At 36.5% G+C, this 24,267-nt stretch overlaps 1 protein-coding gene across 1 annotated transcript in view; it reads right to left on the reverse strand.

Annotated features, from left to right (window-relative positions):
• Positions 1 to 23,796, reverse strand: part of dnah5l (dynein, axonemal, heavy chain 5 like) — an 87,194-nt gene extending 63,398 nt beyond the window's left edge. The window contains exons 1-24 of the mRNA XM_053494473.1: positions 23,607 to 23,796; positions 20,917 to 21,011; positions 20,651 to 20,839; positions 20,506 to 20,580; positions 20,336 to 20,425; positions 17,984 to 18,055; positions 17,795 to 17,896; positions 17,421 to 17,607; positions 16,912 to 17,077; positions 15,448 to 15,541; positions 15,242 to 15,340; positions 14,434 to 14,615; positions 13,790 to 13,909; positions 8,705 to 8,906; positions 8,492 to 8,587; positions 7,180 to 7,353; positions 6,945 to 7,034; positions 4,893 to 5,048; positions 3,002 to 3,141; positions 2,751 to 2,902; positions 1,685 to 1,892; positions 1,386 to 1,473; positions 658 to 781; positions 399 to 565 (exon numbers count right to left, since the gene is read on the reverse strand). Of these exons, the coding sequence (XP_053350448.1) occupies positions 399 to 565; positions 658 to 781; positions 1,386 to 1,473; positions 1,685 to 1,892; positions 2,751 to 2,902; positions 3,002 to 3,141; positions 4,893 to 5,048; positions 6,945 to 7,034; positions 7,180 to 7,353; positions 8,492 to 8,587; positions 8,705 to 8,906; positions 13,790 to 13,909; positions 14,434 to 14,615; positions 15,242 to 15,340; positions 15,448 to 15,541; positions 16,912 to 17,077; positions 17,421 to 17,607; positions 17,795 to 17,896; positions 17,984 to 18,055; positions 20,336 to 20,425; positions 20,506 to 20,580; positions 20,651 to 20,839; positions 20,917 to 21,011; positions 23,607 to 23,796 (3,258 nt within the window). The remainder of the gene's footprint in view (positions 1 to 398; positions 566 to 657; positions 782 to 1,385; positions 1,474 to 1,684; positions 1,893 to 2,750; positions 2,903 to 3,001; positions 3,142 to 4,892; positions 5,049 to 6,944; positions 7,035 to 7,179; positions 7,354 to 8,491; positions 8,588 to 8,704; positions 8,907 to 13,789; positions 13,910 to 14,433; positions 14,616 to 15,241; positions 15,341 to 15,447; positions 15,542 to 16,911; positions 17,078 to 17,420; positions 17,608 to 17,794; positions 17,897 to 17,983; positions 18,056 to 20,335; positions 20,426 to 20,505; positions 20,581 to 20,650; positions 20,840 to 20,916; positions 21,012 to 23,606) is intronic.
• Positions 23,797 to 24,267: the final 471 nt, after the last annotated feature.

Here is a 24,267-nt window from a genome sequence, read left to right on the forward strand (position 1 = left end):
CAAGCAGTGCTTGACCAAGGCCAGGAATATAGTCAAAGTCCATGTGAAAATCAGACAAAAGGCCAAACACAGATGAGGAGGAGCTTTTATCCACATTTTATACTCCTCAATCCTACTGATGCTGCAACACACTACATTTTTATACTTCCTATATTACTTTTCATACTTTACAATTTCATTTTGTAAATTTTGTTACTGAGTAATAAAATTTTCAGTTTTAACTATTATTTATAGTTTATTCTCTTTAGCTATAATGTAAGTGTATTTTTTAGGTTACATACAATTGTATAAGCATTTCACTTCATGCTATACCGTGTTTGTTTGTGTATGTAATAAATAAAACTTAAATTTGAAACAAAAGCTTATAAAAGATGACCTTTTAATACTACAGTACATACCTGCATTTCCTCTAAACTGGGTTTAAGGATGATACTGGGGATGGCCAGCTCGATGGAAACCCTAAAAAGTGGTGGGTGGGCTGCCAGATGGTTTGATGAGAAAGCGGATTGATACTTGGGGCTTTCATAAATTCGACACCTCAGAGAGTCCAGAGAGTGTTTTGTGGCTTTGAAAGAATTAAAAAATATACATATGAGTACGTTTTTTTAAAATAATAGTGATACTTATATACATTGAAACTGCCTGATGGTGACTTACCTTTAACCAACGCCTCAGTGTTCTTGTGACACAACTGTCCCATCACCATATAGAAACTACAAGGTATGCAAAGCAGGCATCGAGTCTTTAGTTTAACATCAGGGTGAAGGCACTGAAATGGCTCCTGGATACAAAAACAATTTCACCTATTAATCATCAGCCCTCTTATGGGCCTTGTTTTCATTTAAACTTCCAGTATATTGTACATCATTTGTAAGCATTAAAGCAATATGGTAACAATATATCATTAAAATGCTTAGAATATTAAAGTTTGAGCGCTGCAAACCACGTTATGATATTATTCATTTCAATAATATAATTTGTGTCCAAATTAACTAGCACTGGCATATAATAATAATAATAATAATAATAATAATAATAATAAAACATGGACCCTTAGCAAAACACATTGACACTACAAGGTACATCTGTAAAAAAAAAAAAAAAAATACATGTGCAAAAAATAAAAAATTTCAAAGCTTTGGAATTTTTTTTTTCCAAAGCTGCATAAGGCCTGTGACTTTGGCCTAATATACTTTCTAAAGACAGAAGTGGATAAAGCAGGCGGAAATAAAATTCCTTATTCAACCTACACGACGCTTATTTTTTGTACCACAGTTAGCAAATTCTTTGCATTTTCAAGTTCCCCTCACCATAAAGATCACTGTGCCACTTAGATATGATGTATTACTAATTTTACTTGCTAATAAGTTATTTTTTTTCCTCACCTCCACATTCACTATGTCTGCGGGCCTCATAACTCTTTTTATTTCCTTAAAGAGCTCATACATTGAATTTTCAACCTGTTGACTTTGACTGAAAAGAAGATCAATTATTATCCCATAACATAAAACATATTACATATATAAAAATATGATTTCATGCAACTATATCTCAGGTAAGACAGTTTTAAATAAAAATGATTATCATCCAGTAATATAAAAAGCCATGTAAGGCTGGCATGGCTTATTTTTCTTTTAAAAATTCATAAATCAATTTATGGTACTGTTTAAAAAATTGCACTCACAGTGACAGCTTTTGCCTCGCTGCTCTCACTGTGCTTTCAGTCTGGATGAGAAAACACTGTGGAACAACAGGCTTGTCCTCAGGGAGAGCGAGAAGGTCAGTGCAAGACATGAACTCCAAAACTTGTTCAATTCGACAATCCAGTATGTCTGTGGTGGCCTTCACTATCTGCTCCAGGTGACGCAGGACTTCATATACATGCTTTATGACTACAGAGGAATTATTGATATTATAATAGAGTGTGAAACGTGAAGATAACAAGTGAAATATTTCCAGCCCTGTTTTAACCCACTGGCAAAATCACCAGTTTTTCCTCTTTTTCTGTAATTTTATCTGTAAAAGCATGTCACAGAGTACCTCCTTCTAATCAACATACTGTACTGTAGAAGGTCCTGGACCCCCAGTTCAAGAAGATAAACAATCTAACAGATGTTTTCAGGTATGCATGAACACAAGTAGAAGATTTATCTTAATAATTATCTGAGCGCAAATTCTCTTAACCATCCAAGAACAGTTTGATGATGAACAATGCCTTCAACATGGTGGAGCGCCTTGCCATAAGGCAAAAGTGAGCACTAAGTGGCTCGGGGAAGAAAACATTGTAACTTTCTATACTCTCCAGACCTTAATCCTATTAAGAATTTGTGGTCAATCCTCAAGAGGCAGGTGGACAAACAAAAAAACATAAATTCTGACTGCCATCAGTCAGGATGTGGCCCAGAACTTGATTGACAGCATTCCAGGGTGAATTGTAGAGGTCTTGAATAAGAAGAGTCAATACTGCAAAGAATGACTCTTTGCATAAACTTAATGTAATCATAAATAAAAGCCTTTGACACGTATGAAATGCTTGTAACTATACTTCAGTACACCACAGTAACATCTAACATCTAAAAATACTGAAGCAGCAGACTTTGTGAAAATTAATATTCAAAATTTATATTTGTGTCATTAGCAAAACTTTTGGCCCCTGGCTGTAGGTGATTCTAATTCACTGGTAATATGGGGTAAAACAAATTAAAGAATATAAAATAGTTTATGTTTAAGACTTTCTCATATTGTCTCACATGTGTTGATGTTGAGAGAGGTCCAGGAAAGAATGGTGAATCCAGGAGAAAGTGCCATCTCCACACGATTAATAAAAGGCTTTATTAGAGGCTGGAGCAGTGCAGGGATTCTGCTTACTGCTGCCCCAAAGTACTCCAGCATCTCCACTAGTCTGTAAATGAAAAAGGATTTATTAAAAAAAAAAAAAAAAGTTACACTAAGGCAAGTATTAAGAGAATCTATATTACTAATTCTTCTGAGACCTACTTACTTGTTGTGAGTATTTTTCACCTCAGCTTTGTTAGCATACATACTGAGGATTACCTTCGGTACATAAGCCCCCAACTTCTGCATGTATTTTGCCTCTTCTAGTACCTCAAGGACCACAGGGTCCAGGTTTATACAGATCTCCTAAAAAGGTATGATTAGTTACGTTAAGCCTTTATTCGTCACATATACGTACATTACAGCATAGTAAAATTTCTTCTTCGCATATTCCAGCATAACTGGGGTCAGAGTGCATGGGCAGCCATGATACAGCGCCCCTGCAGCAGATAGGGTTAGGGGCCTTGCTCAAGGGCCCAACAGTGGCAACCTGACTGAGCTGGAGATCGAACCCCCGATCTTCCGATCAGTAACTCAGTGCCTTAGCCCTCTGAGCCACCACTGCCTCTGATAGTACATATATCTTCAGAATGCGTACAGCCATTTTAAGTTGTGATTATCTACATATAAAAGACTAGCGTTAGTACCCGTAGTTGACATGAAAAGAGTTTGTACAGTAGAAATAGTAATAAGGTTAAAGCTAAAAATACGTTGATCAGCTTTAATGTAATCAGTGATATTATTATTCCAGATTGAAGCCCACATACATGTCTGTTTGTCTTTCTGTATGGCAGAACTCTCTGTCTAACTTATTAATACATAGAAATCAAGTGTTGTAAGGTTAAGTGTCTTATGACTCATTAACACTAAAGAACACTCCGTGTTCGGTAATCGGAGAGTGAATCACAGATGAGGAATTGTGAAAGTAGATCAGATAAAGATTTTTGTTTTACAACAACTCTAGTGCGTTAAAATTCACTTATACCACTTTAGCGCTATTATTTCAGCGTCGAAAAAATTAACTAATTAAAGTAAAAATATTCAGTTTAGCTTTTCTGATTAATATCTATTGGTGCAGGTGTTTGTGTTTGTTTACATTTACTTATGGTGCAGGTTAAACTTTAGGCAGATATCTAAGTACCTCGAAAGTTTCATTAAATTCTGTCCAGTTTTGTGTGATGCTGCGATATAATATGTTTGGACAACCAGACAGACAGAACATTTATCTGAGACAGGTTATGTAGCAGGTAGCATTGTATAATATGTTATGTATGATCAAAACATGGAGCATTATCAGTGTGGTCAGTAACTTGGTTAGTACCCTTTACCTGAATGCGGTATTTAATACAATTTCTGACTAACTACTTTTAAGAAAATTAAGTTTTCTTTTTTTTACTTAGCTAGCTTTGAAAGACAATATTACATTTCTAGCAAGGTCCTCATTACTTGTTGCTATGAAGCAGCCTTGAAAGTCAGGGGATTATAGTTTTTGTTTTGTTTTTTTCGCAGGTGACAAACAGCCTAGCAATAATCACTTTTCATCAAAGATTCTCAGTATTTTTTTAACACCAATAAGTTGATGGCAGAATGTAAGAAGAAGACGGTTCCTCAGTTTTAGATCTATGTAGAAACCATGTTTTAATTTTCTAAAGAAAAAAATAACATCTAATCCTAAATGTTCTCTTTGTTTGCCAAAAACGAACTATATTACGGCATACAAAAAACTTACTGTCCAACCTGCGGAAACATAATGAAGTATGTAAGTGTTTAATTCCATGTAAATCCTTAAAATGGAAGTTGTCCGTGCTTTTAGAGCTAATGTTGCAGTATTAAATATGGTCAGTCGAATTACAAGTTGCTATAGTCTTGGGCATCCATTACGTTATCCACCGTAATTTCACTTTATCCTATTTCATACATTCAGTTTTTTACTTCCTGCCCTCCAGAGGGATCGTATGTGTCATACTGTATATAGTCGCATGATTGCAAACAACCTAATGCTTAAATTATTTATAATTAATTATAATAATATTAATTTATTTAGCTTAAGTAAATACCTTAGTTTGTGGGTGCCTGATGAGAAGCGAGGCGTTGAGACCTTGCTGTCCACGTTCCACTGCACTGACCCAGGCTCTGTGATACAACAGCTCATACTCCAACAGGACTGCTGCCAGTTTGTTATACATATGTATAACCTTCTTACCCTCAGGAGTCTAACACAAGAAACAGGCAGTTTAGTTTTATTCATTAAATCCTTTCAGAAAGTATTTCAGCCTTAAGCGCTATCATAATTAATTAAAGCAAACGGATGACTGCACGGTATAATGACTAAATCTGTGTTCTCACAGAGGCCTAGTGACATTTTAGTGAGTGTTTTTGTTTATTTACTGGAAGTAAGAAAGAACATTAATAAATATTGAACTATATTTGTTTTTTAGGTCATAAAAACATCTTCACTTACGGATGTTTTTTGTCAAAAAAATTTGTGGAACCTCAGATTGCGAGTAATGTGGTTTGCAAATGTTCCCCAAGACGAGCAAAGATTTTTAATATGTTTTGACTTAAAAAACGAGCAAGTCTTGGTTTACGAGAACCGAGTATCATATAGCACACATGCGCTTCTTGTTTTGACGCCAATCGTCCTTTTAAAGGTAAAGTGCAGGTTAATTTTTTTTATTTTATTTTACATATTGTATTTATTCTTTTTAAGTATTTATTTTGGGCAGTGAAACAAATAATTAGAGTTTTCATAATTTCCTATAGGGAAATTGTAATTCTTATGAGTGTTTTGGAATACGAGCCCACTTCCAGAAAGAATTATGCTCATAATCCAAGGTTCCACTGTATATGAAAACCGCAATAATTTGGTGCGCATGTTTTAATTTGCTTTAGATTTTCTAAAATCAACACAGATTCAAAAGTATGAATATAGAGTTGGCTTAAAAAGATACTGTATATATCACCTATCTAATATTTGGTTACTCGTCTCTAAAAGTTTTACCTTTAGCAGATGCTTTTGTTAGTATTTTGGTTACATATTTAATCACTCTCCTTAACAGAACTGATCCAGTACAACTAAATTTGTTGGTTGTCTGACATAAACCTGCTCAGTACACAAATGTGTGATAGGGTTGAGGCTCCAAAAGCTTAAAGTTAGCCTGTTTTATCAATTTCACAACCAGCAATGAAACAGTCAGATTTTTTTTTAGTCTAGCTAATGACTATGAGGTTTTCCTGAAAAAGTCTATGGTAGTCCTCCTTCTCCATTATTTCATCCATTCTGTACAATAAACCAGGTCCACTGACAGCAAAACAGATCCAAAGCGAAGATGCTACCACCACCTTGCCCAAATGTTGTACCATGTTCTTAGGATTGAATAGCTCATTTTAATTCATATCATTTAATTTTTTCATATATTTGAGCCTTCCCCCAGAAGGCTTTTTTCTTTGTCCATGTGGTCAGTTGAAAACTTAAAGAATTCTATGGCAATATACTGTATAACCTGTTTGTGTGGCATTGACACTGGTGTTCTGGCAGCTTTCACTTCATAACAGGCCTGTGACTTGGTTCCTGGGTTGGCAGTGATCATCTGAACCAATATTTGTTAGCCAATGGTGACAGTTGTGGCTTCTTCCAAATCTTGGGAAAGTACCTACACCTCCCAATAACTTGTACTTGTACTACAACAGTTTAAACTCAGCAGGTGTTGACAAATGGATCAAATAAACATTCATGATTTGTGCAAATCTACTATGCTCTTTGTCATATCTTATGTCCTTAAAATTGTTGGTGTTTTCTTTTATTAAAGATGCAGGTTGTACAATTATTGTTCCCCAGAAAAAGACCAGGTCTTTCACGATTTGAGGCACAAGTGCAAATAATAATAATTATAAAATATAAACAAACAGACACTAAATTATGAAAACTATAGGAAAAGTAAATAACTCTAGGAAAGTCCTTACAAGTTAAATCAGCAAAAGCCCAATATTTCGTGTTTTTGATGAATGTTTTAGAAATTTCTAACCACAACAATACATTTTCTTTATAGATTATTGATACAGTGGTCAAAAGTGATTGCTCAGTCAGAACGAAGTGTTATAAAAATTACCATTAAAATATCCATTTTTCTTTTTAGTATTTCCATTGGCATCTCGAGTTTTCTGAATAGATGACGTGACCATATTATTTTCCCAGCCACCTAAACAAAGTGAACAGTAGTTGCAATAAACATATTTTATACACATATTGGTAAAAAGTATAATAATAATAATAATAATAATAATAATAATAATAATAATAATAGCATGGCATTAAAAAAACAAGATAGTTCAGTTTCCACTTACAGGAGGCAGAATTCTCAACATGGGAGGGTTGTCTTTGTTGTTTTTGTACACCTTTCGAACTTGCTCTAAGTCACTGACAAAATGCTGCAAAACTACTGCATACTTATTACTAAGGTCCATCTGCTTCCCCACTGTATTCTCAAACTTTAGCAACAGATGAAGCTTTTGCTCTGTCTGAAAATTAAGGAAAGCTTTTAAATTAAGGAAAATTGCACTGATATCTATATGTCTTTAAAATAATAACTGAATATTAAAATATACAAATCTTAAAATTACTATAATCAGGTTAGAAACTGAGCAGTGCTTTATTAACGCATATAAAAGTGACCTGTTAACTTTGTGGAGGGATTTGTTTATTTTTTTATTTTTATTTTTTTTTACAAATAACCAAACCGTGTTGCTGTGTGTAATAAAGGGGTAAAAGCAATTTTAATTTATCTTAACTTGCTATTTAAGGTAAATAGAAAAAGGCTTCAATTTGCCAGGGAGCATAAAGACTAGACTTTGGGGCAGTGAAAGATGGTCATGTGGGTGGATGAGTCCAGTTATAGAATATTTCCTATGGGCACATCAAATTAAGGAGGGAAGTCCATGAAGTGATGCCCCCAAAAAAACCTAATGCATTAGATATCTTGTAATGTAGACAAATTTAGGGTCTTACCTAGTTGGCCAGTTCATGCACTTTTTAGATGCTCCCTAACCGACTCCATTACTATAAAGGACTGATGGTCAGAGTTTCTAAATGATTTGATTTAATGCGTTTTATGGGGTGTAAAGGTTAAACTATTTTCGGCTATATCTCACCTCCAGAGTAAGACAACAAACATTTTGTCTTTTATTTCGAAGAAACAGAAGACAAAATTTCAAGTGTGCAGTAAATTTCGACGAACGAAAAGTTCTCCTTTCTCACTACTGTTGCTTGTGATTCATTTAAAGCCTCACGGGAGACAAATTAGAAAAACCAACAGGGTTTTTTGTCCCATTAAGTCACACACCTCACTGCTGCCAGCATCATGCTCGCACTACAGTATGCTTGAGGAAAAAGAGCTCTTTTAAGATTCTTTAAACTATACAGGCAAAAGTTTGTGTCCACCTTACCATCACACCTGTATGTGAGCCTTCTCCACACGCTTGATGCAACTAATTGTCTAGAAAGTCTTTGTATGTTGTAGCCTTTTGATTTCCCTTCACTGCAACTGAACTTTTTGTAATATATTGTATTTTTTTAATTGAAATAAACAAAAATAATGATATCACATTAATGGGAGGATACAACAGAATCTAAATCAGGAGATGTTAAAAAAACCCTTACAGGATGTGGCTGTTGAAAGAAGGTATCCAGTAGTGTATAAAGACATTGATACAAGCCTTGTATTTGGCCCTTAAACTCTGCATAGTCACTGTCGAACTGCGAGAGAAATATCACATTGCATGACATGCACAGAAAAATATAATAATATAGAAATAACAACATTTGGAATGTAATAATAAAGAAATAACATCTGGAATAACTTCTATGTCATACCTCCGTTTTGCGCTGATCCAGCATATTGTATGTTTTCGACTTGATGTTGTTTATAATAGTTTGAAAGCGTACATGTACTTTTTCAATGCCTTCCAATTTAATTAACTGCAAAGCTGATAGAGTTTCTAGAGTCGTAGTCAAGTCTGCAATATTCTCCAGGCGTTTGCAGAATGTATCAAATTTTCCGAAGACATAATTGTCACTGCCCAAAAAATTATTATTATTATTGTAGATAACTATATCAAATAAAATTATTGTATTTTCATTACATGTTTAATGAAACATAGCGAAATATATAATACAGACTGTAATTTTATTAATTACTGTTATTTTAAACCATCATTGCTAAAAGAACATAGTAGGATATGATTAAACAATTTACACCACACCGACTTCACACCAGTGGTCGTTGCTATAGAAGGAAGATACTTTGCTGAGGTACACAACCTCACGCCACCAACAGGCAAACTCCACACACACACCGGAGGTAGTGATATGAGGCGACAGTAATTAATTCCTCACTCAGCATTGGGTATGTTCCAAAATCTTTTACATTAGCAGTTATTAAACCGCTAATTAAGGAACCTGAGCTCGACCCCTGTCAGCTGTCTAATTACAGGCCAATATCAAACCTCCCCTTCATCTCTAAAATTCTGGAAAAGATAGTAGCGGAGCAGCTATGCTCATATCTACACAGAAATAGCATACAGGAACTGTATCAGTCAGGATTTAGGCCTCATCACAGTACAGAGACAGCACTCGTTAAAGTAGTAAATTACCTCCTATTGGCCTCTGATAAGGGTTGTGTAACTATGCTTGTATTACTCGACCTCAGTTCAGCTTTTGACACCATTGATCATAGTATTTTTCTTCACAGATTAGAAAATCTAGTACGAATTAAGGAAACCGCCCTCTCCTGGCTCAGATCCTACTTGACCGATCGTTATCAGTATGTAGACTTAAACGGTGATTATTCTGCATGTTCTTTAGTGGAGTTTGGTGTTCCACAAGGTTCAGTTTTAGGCCCACTGCTTTTTTCCCTTTACATGCTTCCTCTGGGCAACATAATCCGTAAGCATGGTATTAGTTTTCATTGTTATGCTGACGACACACAGTTATATGTCTCAGCAAAACCAGATGAAAAAAAAACAGCTTAATAAAGTTGAGCAATGTGTGCAGGACATAAGAGATTGGATGCTAATTAACTTCCTTCTGCTTAAGTTTTAGTCATGGGACCACACACAGCTAGAAGTAAGATTTCGGATCACACTGCAACTTTAGATGGCCTTTCTGTTCCATCAAGTGCAACAGTAAAAGACCTCGGTGTGATTATAGATTCCAGCCTTTCATTTAAAGCTCATGTAGATAATATTACCAGGATAGCATTCTTTCACCTCAGAAATATTGCCAAGATAAAAAATATATTGTCGCTAAACGATGCAGAAAATAAGGTAGGAGGGTACTTGGTACTTGGTACTAAGTATGCTAAGTACCAAGTACTTAGGTACTTAGTATGCTTTTATACTTGGTACTTAGTATGCTTTTATCACCTCTCGGTTGGACTATTGTAATGCCTTACTGGTTGTTCAACTGGGTGCATACACAAGCTTCAGCTAGTCCAGAATGCAGCAGCGAGAGTACTTACTAGAACCAGAAGATACGAGCACATCAAACCTCTCACTTCAAATCTTATCTTCACTTCATTGGCTCCCTGTGAAATTTCGCATTGATTTTAAAATACACTCGCGCCACAGTATCTGAGTGAACTGCTAGTGTCTTACGATCCGCCATGCCTACTTCGATCAAAGGATGCAGGCTGCTTGTCAGTACCACATATTTCAAAAACTACAGCTGGGGGCAGAGCTTTTTCTTACAAAAGTTATGGAATAGGCTTCCTAATAGTGTTCGGGACTCAGACACAGTCTCAGTGTTTAAGTTTAGGTTTAAAACGTATTTATTTAATCAAGCATTTTTATAAATAGATTTGTCTTGGGTAAAGGAGCAGATCTGGGGGTTCTCATGGACATAGGGTATTAGGTAAACTGGTATGTGTAGATGCTGTCTTCCCCATTCTCATTGATCACTCAGGTTTGTTGATGGTGAGGTGATTGTTTGCTTTACATGTCTGTGTTTCCTTCTGGCTCTCCCTTTTAGTTATGTTGTCATAGTTAGTCCTGCCTGAGTCTCTGCTTGCACTTTTCACTAAATATATATTCACATTATACATTATGTGACTGCGACCATACCTGTTATCTCTCCTCTTCTGCTCTCCCCTCTCCTGTTCTCTCTCCCCTTCTTTCTCTTCCCTCTCTCCCCCCCCTCTCTCTGTCGAGCTACTCATGTCGTTCATGAGCTGCCAGTGATCCAGACTCAATCTGCCCTCTGGATCTGTCTGACTCATCCTGGCCACGCTTCTGGTTGGAGATCTCGTCACATGACAGCTGTTTCTCTGAGGACTTGAATTGGCTGCAGTTGCTCAATAGTTTAGGACTGGAACATATTATACAATAACTACCTGGACTCCATGTTAACATCAACTGTTACAGCTGAACTGCCTGCCACCTAACACACAGTATGAATGCAGATCAATTCCTGCTTTCTGTTTCACCCAAATGAGGGTTGGGTTCCCTGTTGAGTCTGGTTCCTCTCAAGGTTTCTTCCTATTACTATCTCAGGGAGTTTTTCCTTGCCACTGCAGCTCTCGGCTTGCTCACCAGGAACTATCTGACCATTTTGATTCATGCACACTCACATTCCATACAAACCTAAATAATTCTTTTGACTGTGTAAAGCTGCTTTGTGACAATGACAATTGTTAAACGCGCTATACACATAAATTGAATATAATAGGATAAATGTAGGTTGCTGAATAAAGGGCCTTAGTACTAAATTAGTTGTTAAATTAGCTCTTCATTTAAATTCATTAAAGTTTTTTATTAAATTTAATTTTTAATACATTTTCAAAAAGTGTCTTCTTCTTTGTCTTTCGGCTGTTCCCTTTAAGGGGTCGCCACAGCGAATCTTCTGCCTCCATCTAACCCTATCCCCTGCATCCTCTTCTCTCACACCAACTAACTTCATGTCCTCTCTCACTGCATCCATAAATCGCCTCTTTGGTCTTCCTCTAGACATCCTGCATGGCAGTTCAAACCTCAGCATCCTTCTACCAATATATTCACCATCTCTCCTCTGAACATGTCCTCTGAACATGTCTCTGCACATCTCCCTTGTTCTTTAAAATCGGCACCAATACACTTCTCCTCCATTCTTCTGGAATCCTCTCACTCTCCAAGATCTTGTTAAACAAACTAGTTAGAAACTCTACTGCCACCTCTCCTAAGCACTTCCATACCTCCACAGGTATGTCATCAGGACCAACAGCCTTTCCACTCTTCATCCTCTTCAACGCCCTTCTCACCTCACTTTTACTAATATTTGCTACCTCCTGCTCCACAACAGTCACCTCTTCTGCTCTTTGTTCTCTTTCATTTTCCTCATTTATCAACTCTTTAAAGTACTCTTTCCATCTTCCCATTACCCTCCTGGCATCTGTCAGTACATTTCCATCTCTATCTTTAATCACTCTAACCTGCTGCACATCCTTCCCATCTCTATCTTTCTGCCTCGCCAACCTGTACAGATCCACCTCACCCTCCTAACTATCCAATCTAGCATATCAAGTCCTCATACAGTATGCTCTTCGTTGGCCTTTGCCACCTCTACCTTCACCTTACGCTGCATCTCCCTGTACTTCTTTCTACTCTCTTCAGTCCTCTCAGACCACTTCTTCTTAGCTAGCCTCTTTCCCTGTATACACTCCTGGACTTCCTTGTTCCACCACTAAGTCTCCTTGTCCACTTTTGCCTTACCTGATGATACATCAAGTACCCTCCCTACCTGTCTCCCTGATCATATTGGCTGTAGTTGTCCAGTCAACTGAAAGCACCTCCTGACCCCCCATAGCCTGTCTCAACTCCTCCCTGAAGACTACACAACATTCTTCCTTTCTCAGCTTCCACCACTTTGTCCTCTGCTCTGCCTTTGTCCTCTTTACCTTCACCTTCCTCACCACCAGGGTTATTTTACACACCACCATTCCCCGTGTTGTCTGGCTACACTCTCCCCTACCAACACTTTGCAGTCTCTAATTTCTTTCAGATTACAACATTGACACAAGATGTAGTCTACCTGAGTGCTTCTGCCTTCACTCTTATACTGTATGTCACTCTATGTTCCTGCCTTTTCTGGAAGAAAGTATTCACTACTGCCATTTCCATCCTCTTTGTAAAGTCCACCACCATCTGTCCTTTTACAGTCCTGTCCTGAAGACCAAACCTGCCCATCACATTTTCATCATCTCTGTTCTCTTCCCCAACATGCCCATTGACGTTTGCACCAATCACCACTCTCTTACCTCTGGGGATTCTTTGCATCACTTCATCTAACTCACTCCAGAATGTCTCCTTCTCTTCTAACTCACATCCTACCTGTGGGGCATAACCACTAACAACATTTAACATCACCCATTTAATATCCAGCTTCATACTCATTAACCTGTCTGATACTCTTTTCACCTCTAGAACATTGCTAACAAACTCCTCTTTTAGGATAACTCCTACTCCATTTCTTTTCCTATCCACACCATGGTAAAACAATTTGAACCCTGATCCTAAGCTTCTAGCCCTGCTACCTTTCCACCTGGTCTCCTGGATGCACAGTATATCCACCTTCCTTCTCTGCATCATATCAACCAACTCTCTTGACTTCCCTGTCGTAGTCCCAACATTCAAAGTCCCTACTATTACTCCTAAACTCTTGCCTTTCCTTTTCTTTCTCTGCTTTCGAACACGCCTTCCTTCTCTCCTTTTTCGACCAATAGTAGCCCAATTTCCACCAGCACCCTATAGGTCAACAGCACCGGTGGCGGTCGTTGTTAACCCGGCAAGTGATGGCCAAAACGTAAAACATTTCGAAAAGATAATTTTGTAAAACAGTATAATAGGCTGCACCTAAAGTGGTTGGGAATGCTTTCAGAAGCCTCCAGAATATGCAAAAATAGCTAGTGTAGCTTTAAGTGTTGTATACCTAAATTCAAACTTTTGTTTGGTGGGGTTCTGTTGGAGGTCTTCCCATATTTTTTGGAAGCACCGCCGATATTGCTGGTTTAGCTGCAAACATTCACTGATTCTCGTCAGCATTTCTTTTCTGTAAGAAGCAAATTAATCTTAAACAATTACATGCACATTGTACTTACAAAAATATGAAGGTCATAAAGAATTACCTACATGATTAAAGATATATGGACACCTGACCCTCAATGCTATTTGTAGGCCTTCCCAAGACCACAAAGCTAAAAGCTTACATAATTGTCAACAATTCCATTTGGACATTGTGACCTCAACCTCATTAAACACCTCTGCGATCAACAGAATTCCTGTGTTTTAAAACAATGTTTTACGCATTCTCACCCAAGACGAGGTCCCAGTTTTACCAATGCTCTTATAACTGAAAGAGCACACATCCCCAAAGCCTCATTTGAAAATCAAGCTACGATTTTTTCAAAAGAATGTTATAAAAAAAAGCTAAACAATTCCATCTCTAAGATGCTTAAAAACCCCAAATAGGTTTGACAGCCAGGTGTCCACATACTTTTGTTTATATAGTGGATTATGAAAGCACCAAAATCCTAATCTTACTTGTGTAGGGAAAAAAAAAAAAGTGGTATTTACCTGTCTAAGTCCCAAAATTTGGTCACTCCTTGAGAAAGGTATTCCTTACAAGTGCTGACCATTTGATTAGTGACCTTCACAAAGATGGAGGTCATATGCTCAGAGGTATTGTAGGAATAAGACACATTTTGGATTAATAGAATGCTGTTCAGTAGACTTGGTATGTGTGCCAACATATTCGTCTAAAAAAAAAAAAAAAAAAAACAGACACGAGGAATGTCAAAATAAATGTCTAAAAACCCACAACGGTATTTTACACAAAAATCATCACATTAAAAATATACAGTACAACTGGGAATAGACAGGTTAAGACCCTACGGCCGGATGTACATTCATGAGGTGCGGCAACAAACAAGGGGCGAATTGTTAAATTCATGACCACACAAAACAGGAAATGGAAGTTCAACAAAAAAAAAGGGGGATTTAGAAATCTACATTTATTTTCTCTTTTTTAATGAATCAGTTCTCAGAAAAAAAGACTTTTTATTCTATACATTTTACTCTTTTAAAAAGACTGCAGGCTGTCACTAAACCACTGTTTGGTGTGTTGAATTCCCACAACACACAGGAAGAAATTCATGTAAAAGTCTTTAGTATTAGTTACTGTATTTTATTTTTGTACCTTCTGTAACTGAGTTGCCACATCACACAAGTTTTTTATCTCCTACTAAAATTAATGTTCTTCACTGAATGCACTTTATTTATGCATGAAATAATCTTAAAGAATTATCAAATTTATTTAAATCAGTAGTTTTATTTACAGTACATGTTAATACTGTCAGGAGGGATTCACAGATTTCATACATACCGGGGTACATTTTCCCAGTGCCTTGAAGAATTTTTCTAAGGTGTATAGATATTTCACATTATCCTTGGCCTCATTAGCCACAAACGTGACATTTTCATCCTAAAAAAGAATAAACAAACAAAAAACAACGCCTTCAATTCTGTTCACATTTACGTTTTAAAATACACAATCTGTCTTTGTCCAATGATGATGGTATGTAAACAAACCATTTCTTTCCATTTATTCAGAGCCTTTGACCTTGCCACCTGCAGAACTCCCATAACTTTCTTAACCTCCGGCTGCTTCATTTCATCCAAAACACTGTCAAGACAAAATAAACTATTAATGTTAAATAAGATGTCAAGCAGATCTTTTAAAAATCTGCTATGGGTTCATTTATAACCCATCATAGTATTATCTTGTATAATACTAATATTTAAAAAATTTTACCACTAAATATTAAAAGATGCTTTAATTGAAGTAAAAAGGTATGTTGATGGAAGAATAACCTCGGAAAGAGGACAGGGAGAGAAGATTTTCACAAACATGGGTTTAAGCCATGGCTGTAGTTTGTATGTATTAGGGGTCTGAAAAGGCTGGAAATTTTGGACAGGTCTTGTGTCAGTCATTTTACAGACAATTCGCAATGCCCCTTCACTCTACACCCTATCACAGTTCATTGAGAGGAAAGAAACGTCAAAGAAGGCTGCGTCTCCCAATGCAGCCAGATCCAAATCACAGTGTACTTTTAGACATGAAATGCATTAACACCAGGATAAATACTCACTTTCGCACAGTGTTGTTGCTACACCATGCTTTATAAGTAAATTAATCTGTATAAATCTTTAACTTATTTCAGTGGCTTTCTTTTTTATAGTGAATACAGCTGATTATTTTTAATACCTCAGTCCTCACGTTGGCTTCAGGGTCAATAATGACCAGTCAATATGTTTTGAGGAATCAGAGAAATCTGTAATAATTTGCTCCACCTCTGACTGGTCTGACTAAAGTGATGGGTAGTGACTGACCTCCCTAAATTGGTGGTGTCTAAAAGAAATAATAATAAAAAAAGGTGCTTTCTTAGGTTTTCACACAGGTATACCAGGGGCTGATATATGGTCATGATACCATGAATTAGGATGAGTTCCCTGTTGTGTCTGATTCCTTTTAAGGTTTCTTCCTATCATGACATGTACATTAGGATAGGCCACCTCTCTCTTCCCTCTCTGCAAGTCCCTGATATCATAGAGCCACTACAAACCGATTAAGCTCCCCTTTCCTCTTACTCCTCCTCATTCATTTTCACGATGGTCTCATTTTTGACATGAGAGAAAAAAAGCAGTGAGGTGGCATGAAAAGATTTTATATAGGTGGAGCAAGATACTTCATCGTTACATTTATGTCTAAACTAATTTTACATATTTTATAATCTACATTCTTTATTCTGAAGATACATCTCTATAATTTTATACTATCTTAAGCTCACACCAATTCGTGACCAAATTCTGTAATGGTGGAAGGTCCCTGAGATGTTGAACTATTGATCATAGACTTTAAACCCACACCCACAGACCCAAAGGCAGGACTCTGGAGGTGCAAGACCACAGTGCTAACCACTATGCCACCGGGCTGCCCAGAGTCAAACAAACAAATGGAAAAAACATTTTTAAAAGCTAACTCTGGACACCTACCTGTTAAAGATCATCATTTGTTTTTTCCAGTGCTCCAGTTCCACCGAAGGCCCAATGTTATCCGCTTCTTTTCTCATTTGTTCGCTTTCAGTGAGCACCTGCTCTATCTGTTTCGTCCAACACAGGAGCACCAACTCCAGCCTTTCTACCAGCTCAGAGTTACTTGCTAGGAATAACATGCAATTGCAATTGTACATGAAGTGCACACCAATTACCCTTTTTATTGTTTTATTGTTGTAATTTACTATATATATATATATATATATATATATATATATATATATATATATATATATATATATAGTAAATTACATGTTATAAATATACAATTTATAATATATAAATACATATCAAAATATTGATATTGTTACAATTGCATGCTATTCCTAGCAAGCTTTCTTTTTTTAATTGAAAAGATGTTAACACAGTCTCTCTTGGAAATGAAAAAAATTCACAATATTTTCAGCAAACTTTTACACAATAGTCTGATTATTGGGTCTTTTCTTAACCTGCATTGCTGAAATCTGCTGGTTCCTGAAGGTGACTGAGTTCTGGAGCACATGTAATTCTTTCAAGCTGAAACTTGTTCTCTAAGTTTTTCCTGGCTGAGGATAAACTGCAGATGAACTTGTCAATGGAGAGCAGGAAGTCCTGGACAAAAGAGTCTCTCTGACCCTCTTTCACGACTCCCCAGTCCTGCCACAGAGGATCAATTCAAACAACAATTAGTAAAACTTTAAATAATATATTCTTATATATTCATCACTGACCCAAAGGGAAACAGAATTGAAGAAAATAATTTCTGTAATTCTGGGAAATTCTAAGCTCATAAGCGTCTGCATATGATTCATATGACTTGAGAATATTATTGTGTATTAAATACCTCATGTGACCTGAGTGCAGGATAAGTGACTTGAGTAAAAAACCTTTCCAGACTCTGTAAAAAGTTTCCATTGGTGCAATCAAGCATCCCAAAATTCACCTCCTGCAAAGTGAATATGAGTTAAATAACATAATACTAAAGAAGCTTTTCATATTAATAAAATTAAATTGCCGTTATGGTCCCACTGACCTGTGATACATTAGCAGTTGTTATGGCCTTGTCCGTGTTTCGGAGAAAAAATAAACAAGCGCCATTCAGTCTCTGCAGGAGATGTTAAGCCATTGTTAGAGATGACAAACGCCCCATAGCAACAACACAGTACAAATAGTGACAGAATTATTAGTATCTAGTTTCTAAAGCTACAGTAAGTACAGATTGTTCAATGTTTTTGCAATGAAACAGCTAAGCAATATATACAGTGCACCTAAAAATGAGAATAATGTGGAATTTGTTTTTCCTCCAAAAAGAGCAAAAAACTATTCTAAATATTCTAAATTCATTACATGCAAAGTGAATTTGCATTTATTTATTTTTGGTGATTATGAAATACAGCTCATGAAAATCACCAACCCCCAAAAAAAAGCATTTACAATACAAAAATGTCCAACTTAAAAAAAAAAAAAAAAAAGTTTAATGTATGCACTTAATACTTGGAGAGAGATCCTTTGGCATAAGTTATGGCATAAATGTGGCATGGAATTGAGGATTCTCTGTCTCCTTCAGGTCAGGTTGAGTGGGCTGGCCAGTCAAGCAGAGTAATATCATGGTTAGCAAACCAGTAAGTGGTGGAAATGAAATTAAAACAGGAAAAGGAAATCAGCATCCAATGTCATGTTGGACCAACACAAGCAGATGACATGGAACCCAAATCACCAACTGTGGAAACCTCACACTGGACTTCAAGTAACTTGGATTCTGTGCCTCTCCACTCTTCCTCCAGACTGTGACCTTGGTTTCCATGTGAAATCCCAAATTTGCTTTCATGTGTGGAGAGAACCACTGAGCAACAATCCAGTTCTTTTTTCAGTGCAAGATGACCAGGTACGACGCTTCTGATGTTGTCTCTGGTCTTGGAAGGGATTGATAATAGAAATGCCCCCATTTCCTGAAGACCTCTGTACATGGTGCCTCTTAATGGACTGACTCCAGCCACTCCATGATTGGGGTTACATGTACTTAAGTAGATCGAGAGATACAAAGTATTTACCCTGTACTCTCTAAATAGAAGTAATAACCTTAAGCTTGAAATGAAATTTTTATATAATAATAAAAAGAAAATTTTAAAAACACTTTTCTACAATATAACTTTTTTAGGATGCACAGTGTATTAATTTGGTACATGCATTTGAAAGACAAAACATAATGCTTTGAGTTTTTTTTAACATTTAAAGGATTTACACTATGGGATTATGTAAAACCAAATCTGGTAAAACTTCTGTATTGCAAAAATGAGCTATTAGCAAAATCAATATCACTTCAAGAGATGCCAGACTTTACTCAAACACATATAACGCTGTAACACTACATATAAGGAGTCAAATTAAAATAAATTTTGTAACACAAAAAAAATAAAATAAATGGAAGTAATAGTTAAGCTGAACAAAAATAAATTAAACAGAGTAGAAAAAAGAGCACTGATGGACATCATGTTACAATTCGTACCACAAAACTAGCCAACAGAATCCAACAAAAATGCGAGATTTTTTTTTTTATGGTTTTACTAAAATTTCACATCAAAGTACCCATCATTGATGGGAAAAGTGTTTGTAGAAATACTTAAAAGGTTAAAGCTATAAATAATTGAAGAGTAAATCACAGAGTAGTAGATTAGATAAAAAAATATTCCAGTACATTAAAAATCACTTATACCACTTCAGCGCTGTTATGTCATGAGTCAAAATAGTACGTAAAAATATTCATAGTTAAAATATTTAGTTTAGCTTTTCTAATTAATATCTATTGGTGCAGGGTTTTTTTTTTTTGTTGCAGTGAGAAAGTAGTCTACCAGTATAGCTTATTTTAAAGTCGATTATTAAATCTGGCTTTTACTTGACACTTAGGGTAACACTTAGGTTAAACTTCAGGCAGATATCCAAGTACTCAAAAGTTTCGTTAAATTCTGTCCATCGGTTGATTTAAGACGCGCCCACAGTTTGACGCATGCACAGTACTCTGTCAAAACTTGAGGTTCATAATCTGGTAGATAACTGCTCATAACCTCAACATTTTGATTTAATTTACAGTATGGTGCAGGTTTAACAGGCAAGTACCTAAGGTTTGTACAGACAAAAGCCTTTCTTTAATTTATACACATATGTCCAGTAGTCTTATGAGACCTATGAACACCACATAAGGGATATTAAACGTTTAGACATTTTTTCTTTCCCAAAAACTTTAAAGTAGAGAGTGGAAATTTGGATTTACAGTGGACGATTTGCATTAACGCTCCACTGATGCTGATGCAAGTGCACATTTGAACAGCAGGACATGTTATATTTTCCCATTTCGTTAACCACAAACAAAGAGTTTCTCTTTCCTGACCTCTGCAGTACCAGTAGTAATAAACAATCTTTTCTGGCCAGGTGCTGCAGTCTGGGAGTCCATCCAGGGCAAAACGTTTCCATGGGGAGACTGAAACAAAACACACATTAGGTTCCGTTTTAATTCGTTAAAATGCTTCAGTATGTAAGAGTAGAAAATAAATGACTTACCAGCTGCACTTCTTGATAGTAGAAAAGGAGTCTCTTGGATCCATGGGCTGAAAAGAAGTCCTCGATCATGCTGAACTGTAAGAATACAACACGTTATTGCACTAATTCTCTTATTTCACATGGCAAGGAACCGTGTTCATCCCACCTTATCGTCAGAAATCAGGGCCTCTTCCACTTCCATCTCCCCCAGGCTAATCGTGTCTGCAAGCTTTACAATGAGATACTTGTGTCTGATGTCTAGCGTAGCTCTGCGCTCTTCCTTCAAAGCTTTAGCCTGTTTAACCATCTCCTTCTTTGCTTCATTAGACAGTAGCATGGAGTATTTTCGAGGTGCCTGAGAATGATTGAATGAATTTAATTCAATTCAATTCAATTCAATTAATTCAGCCAAGGAAAATTAGTGACACTCACTGCAGTCATAGCTGTAGGGGACGAGATGCCTGACATCGCTGTTTGAGTGTTAGATTTCATTTTTAAAGCCCCAATTCTTCTATGTCCGGTGGCACCTGTTAGACATTGAAAAAGTAATATTATGTAGACACGTACACACACAAACTCAGAGAGGGAGAGAGAGAGAGAGAGAGAGAGAGAGAGAAGGAGCATAAAAGGAAATTACAATCACTAATTGGTATTGGTAAATTTTTGGCATTGAGTTACGCAATATGAATCGACCGGCTGAATATGAGCACTGAAATTAGCATCTCGTATACAAGCGTTTCAGGGAATTTGAAACCCAGATATAACTGTAACAATGGGGCAATGAGTTTAATTAATGTATTAAGAATTCAGTAGCTTTTTAAAAGTTTTAAATATTAAAATGAACTTTGTCATATTTTGCTTGCATAAACCAGCAGCTGACAAACAACAATCCAACAACCTTGCAGTTTTGAATGTTTAGTGTTTTATATACAAGTACTGTAAATCAATTGCAAAAATACTGTAAATAATAATAATAATAATAGAATGTGACACCTCAGTTGAGTAGAACCTGTGGCATAAAATTAGCAACAACTTGTAAAATAAGGACTTTCCACTCAAAGAGAATATTCTCACAACTGTATTTCAAATTTGATATCACAGAGAAAAAGTTTCAAACATGAGACATCAATGAAGTTCAAATATTTATTTTATTCATTGTAAATACATAAATGACTGAATAAATAAAAGGCTGTTAAAAATACTGAACTAATATCTTGCACATTCTCAGGTCAAATTTAATTTTTGCACCAAACTGCACCAAAAGAAAGTGAACCATGAGGAACGGTGTGAAAGTCAAAAATACTGTAGATTCGACAGTAGATTCAAAGAGAGTGTAATGTAAGGTCCTTGTTATACTCGAGTATATCAGATCAGGTTCTGCAAGATCTATTCAGTGCACATACTGTACAGTACATTCCTGATGTGCAGATAATTTTCCCTCCTCAACTTTTAAACATATAAAAAAAATGCTACTGACTCATTCTTAGTGGTGGGGGACGTTACTTTTTAAAATAACTAATTACATTACAAAAATTACTGTCATTAAAAAGTAATCCAGTACATTACAGTGTTACTTTCTGATAAAAGTAACTAGTTTGAGTACTTTTCCATTGCAGAAAATAAAAACTCCTTTGTGATTTTAGTCAAGACCTTTATAATTATTCTACCATCATCACTTGTTTGGCCCATAATCTGTTAAATACTAATACAGTGGAACCTCGGATTGCGAGCATAATTCGTTCCGGAAGCAGGTTCGTATTCCAAAACACTCGTAAATCAAAGCACTTTTTCCCATAAGAAATAATGGAAATTAAAATTATTCATTCCACGGCCTAAAAAAATAAACACATAAAAATAATTAACACATAATATAAAGTAAAAATAAAACAAATTAACCTGCATGTTACCTTAAAAAAGTAAAAATAAATCTCAACAGATAAGTGTTTCCATTTATGCGCACAGGCGCTGTGTGTGTGTTTTTCTCTCTCCTGCGCTGCTGAGTGTGTGTTATGTGTGTGCGCGAGCGTAATTTGACACCGTGCCGGTTGTGTGTGAGTGAAGCACCCCCTCTCTGTTTCACACACACACACTCACACAAACACATTAAAGGCGAGAGAGAGAGAGAGAGAGAGACAGAGAAAAAGAGTGTGAACCGGCACGGTGTCAAATTACGTGCGCATACACATAACACACACACACTCTGCAGTGCAAGAGAAAGAAAAACACACACACAACACACACACTCAAACACTGACACAGTAAAGGCAAGAGAGAAAGAGAGTGTGTGTGTTTGTGTTTGAACAGGTGCAGTGTCAAATTATGCGCGCACACACATAACACACACACACACTCTGCAGAGAGAAAAACCGTTGGCTCAGTTGTGATGACGCGACGCTCTGTGTCAAAACAAGAAGCGCATGCGTTATACATGATACTCGGTGCTCGTAAACCACGACAACGCTCGTTTTTTAAGTTAAAATGTATTAACAATCTTTGTTCGTCTTCCGGAACACTCGTGAACCGCGTTACTCGTAATCCGAGGTTCCACTGTACTAAGACCTTGCAGAACTTCGCGGAACGTCAGGCAGTCACTTGCGGCATTTTACGGTGCCTAACACCGCTTCTCACCGCGAGTCAAACCGCACCGTAATAGAGGTAAACCAGCAGGAATAACTGTGGGGGGCGGGTTATTGGGGCGGGGCTTGCAGGACGATTTTCACACACACAGAATTACAAAAACAGAATCACTGCTGTCTGGCTCATGGATTGAGCTCATCTGGAATAACAGATGATATTTTTGAAAATATAACTAAATAACTGAGTACTCAAATGGCGGACCTAACGCGTTAGATTACTCGTTACATCAAAAAAGTAATCTGAGTACTCTAATGCGATCTAAAAAAAAATGACTCTATTATTGATATACTGTCTGCATTTGGATTTTAATGTTTTTTGATAAAAATTTCCTGTGATGATCACATATACAACCATACAGTAAAGCAGTATCCACACACACATACAGTACTACCAGCACACACAAAACACACTCCTACAATCTCACAACATCTAGAAAGGACAGTAAATCACCGGAGTAATTTTGTTTCATAACGAAATATACCAACCTGAAGAGGTATCGATGAGGGGTGGTTTTATGTCGTCCAGATCATATGGTGGGTTTCGACCATTTTGACTTACCATTTCATTTGTAACAGATACTTCTGTTCCCATCCTCGTTGATTCTGTACCTCCAGGTTCAGTGACTTTCTTTGGCTCTACACCAGAACCCTCCATTTCTTTATTGTCATTTTCCATGCCGAGTAATTCTTTAATTTTCCATCTAATTCCTCAAATAGTTGCCCGCTGGTGGTGAGTCACTGTTGACAATTTAAATGCAAAAGAAATAAACAAACAAAAAAAAGAGCTCTTATAACGATGCCTGCCTTCCTGAAGTGCGACAGGTCTGTACAGGATTACCTGCAGTCAAGTGATTTCCTTCAGACAAAGTTTGACTATTTCTATAGTAACTGCATTGGGTAAATTATTGCCTAGTGAAGTAAAAGAATGAAGGTACAACACCACAACAATAGCAATTGTTTGGTATAGTTGAGGAATGTTTTAAAGTATTGTGGATTTTAAGTTTTTTTTTTATTATTATGTTTGTTATATCGGCAACCCAGTACATACAATAAATATACATGTGTGGCTTTTCATGCCTTTAATAAAAAATAAATATCTAAGATACATTTTTAAAAGTTGACTTCCTACATGGGAAGAAAATTTGTA

Source organism: Clarias gariepinus, chromosome 4 (genome assembly GCF_024256425.1).
Source record: "Clarias gariepinus isolate MV-2021 ecotype Netherlands chromosome 4, CGAR_prim_01v2, whole genome shotgun sequence".
NCBI classification, from domain to species: domain Eukaryota; kingdom Metazoa; phylum Chordata; class Actinopteri; order Siluriformes; family Clariidae; genus Clarias; species Clarias gariepinus.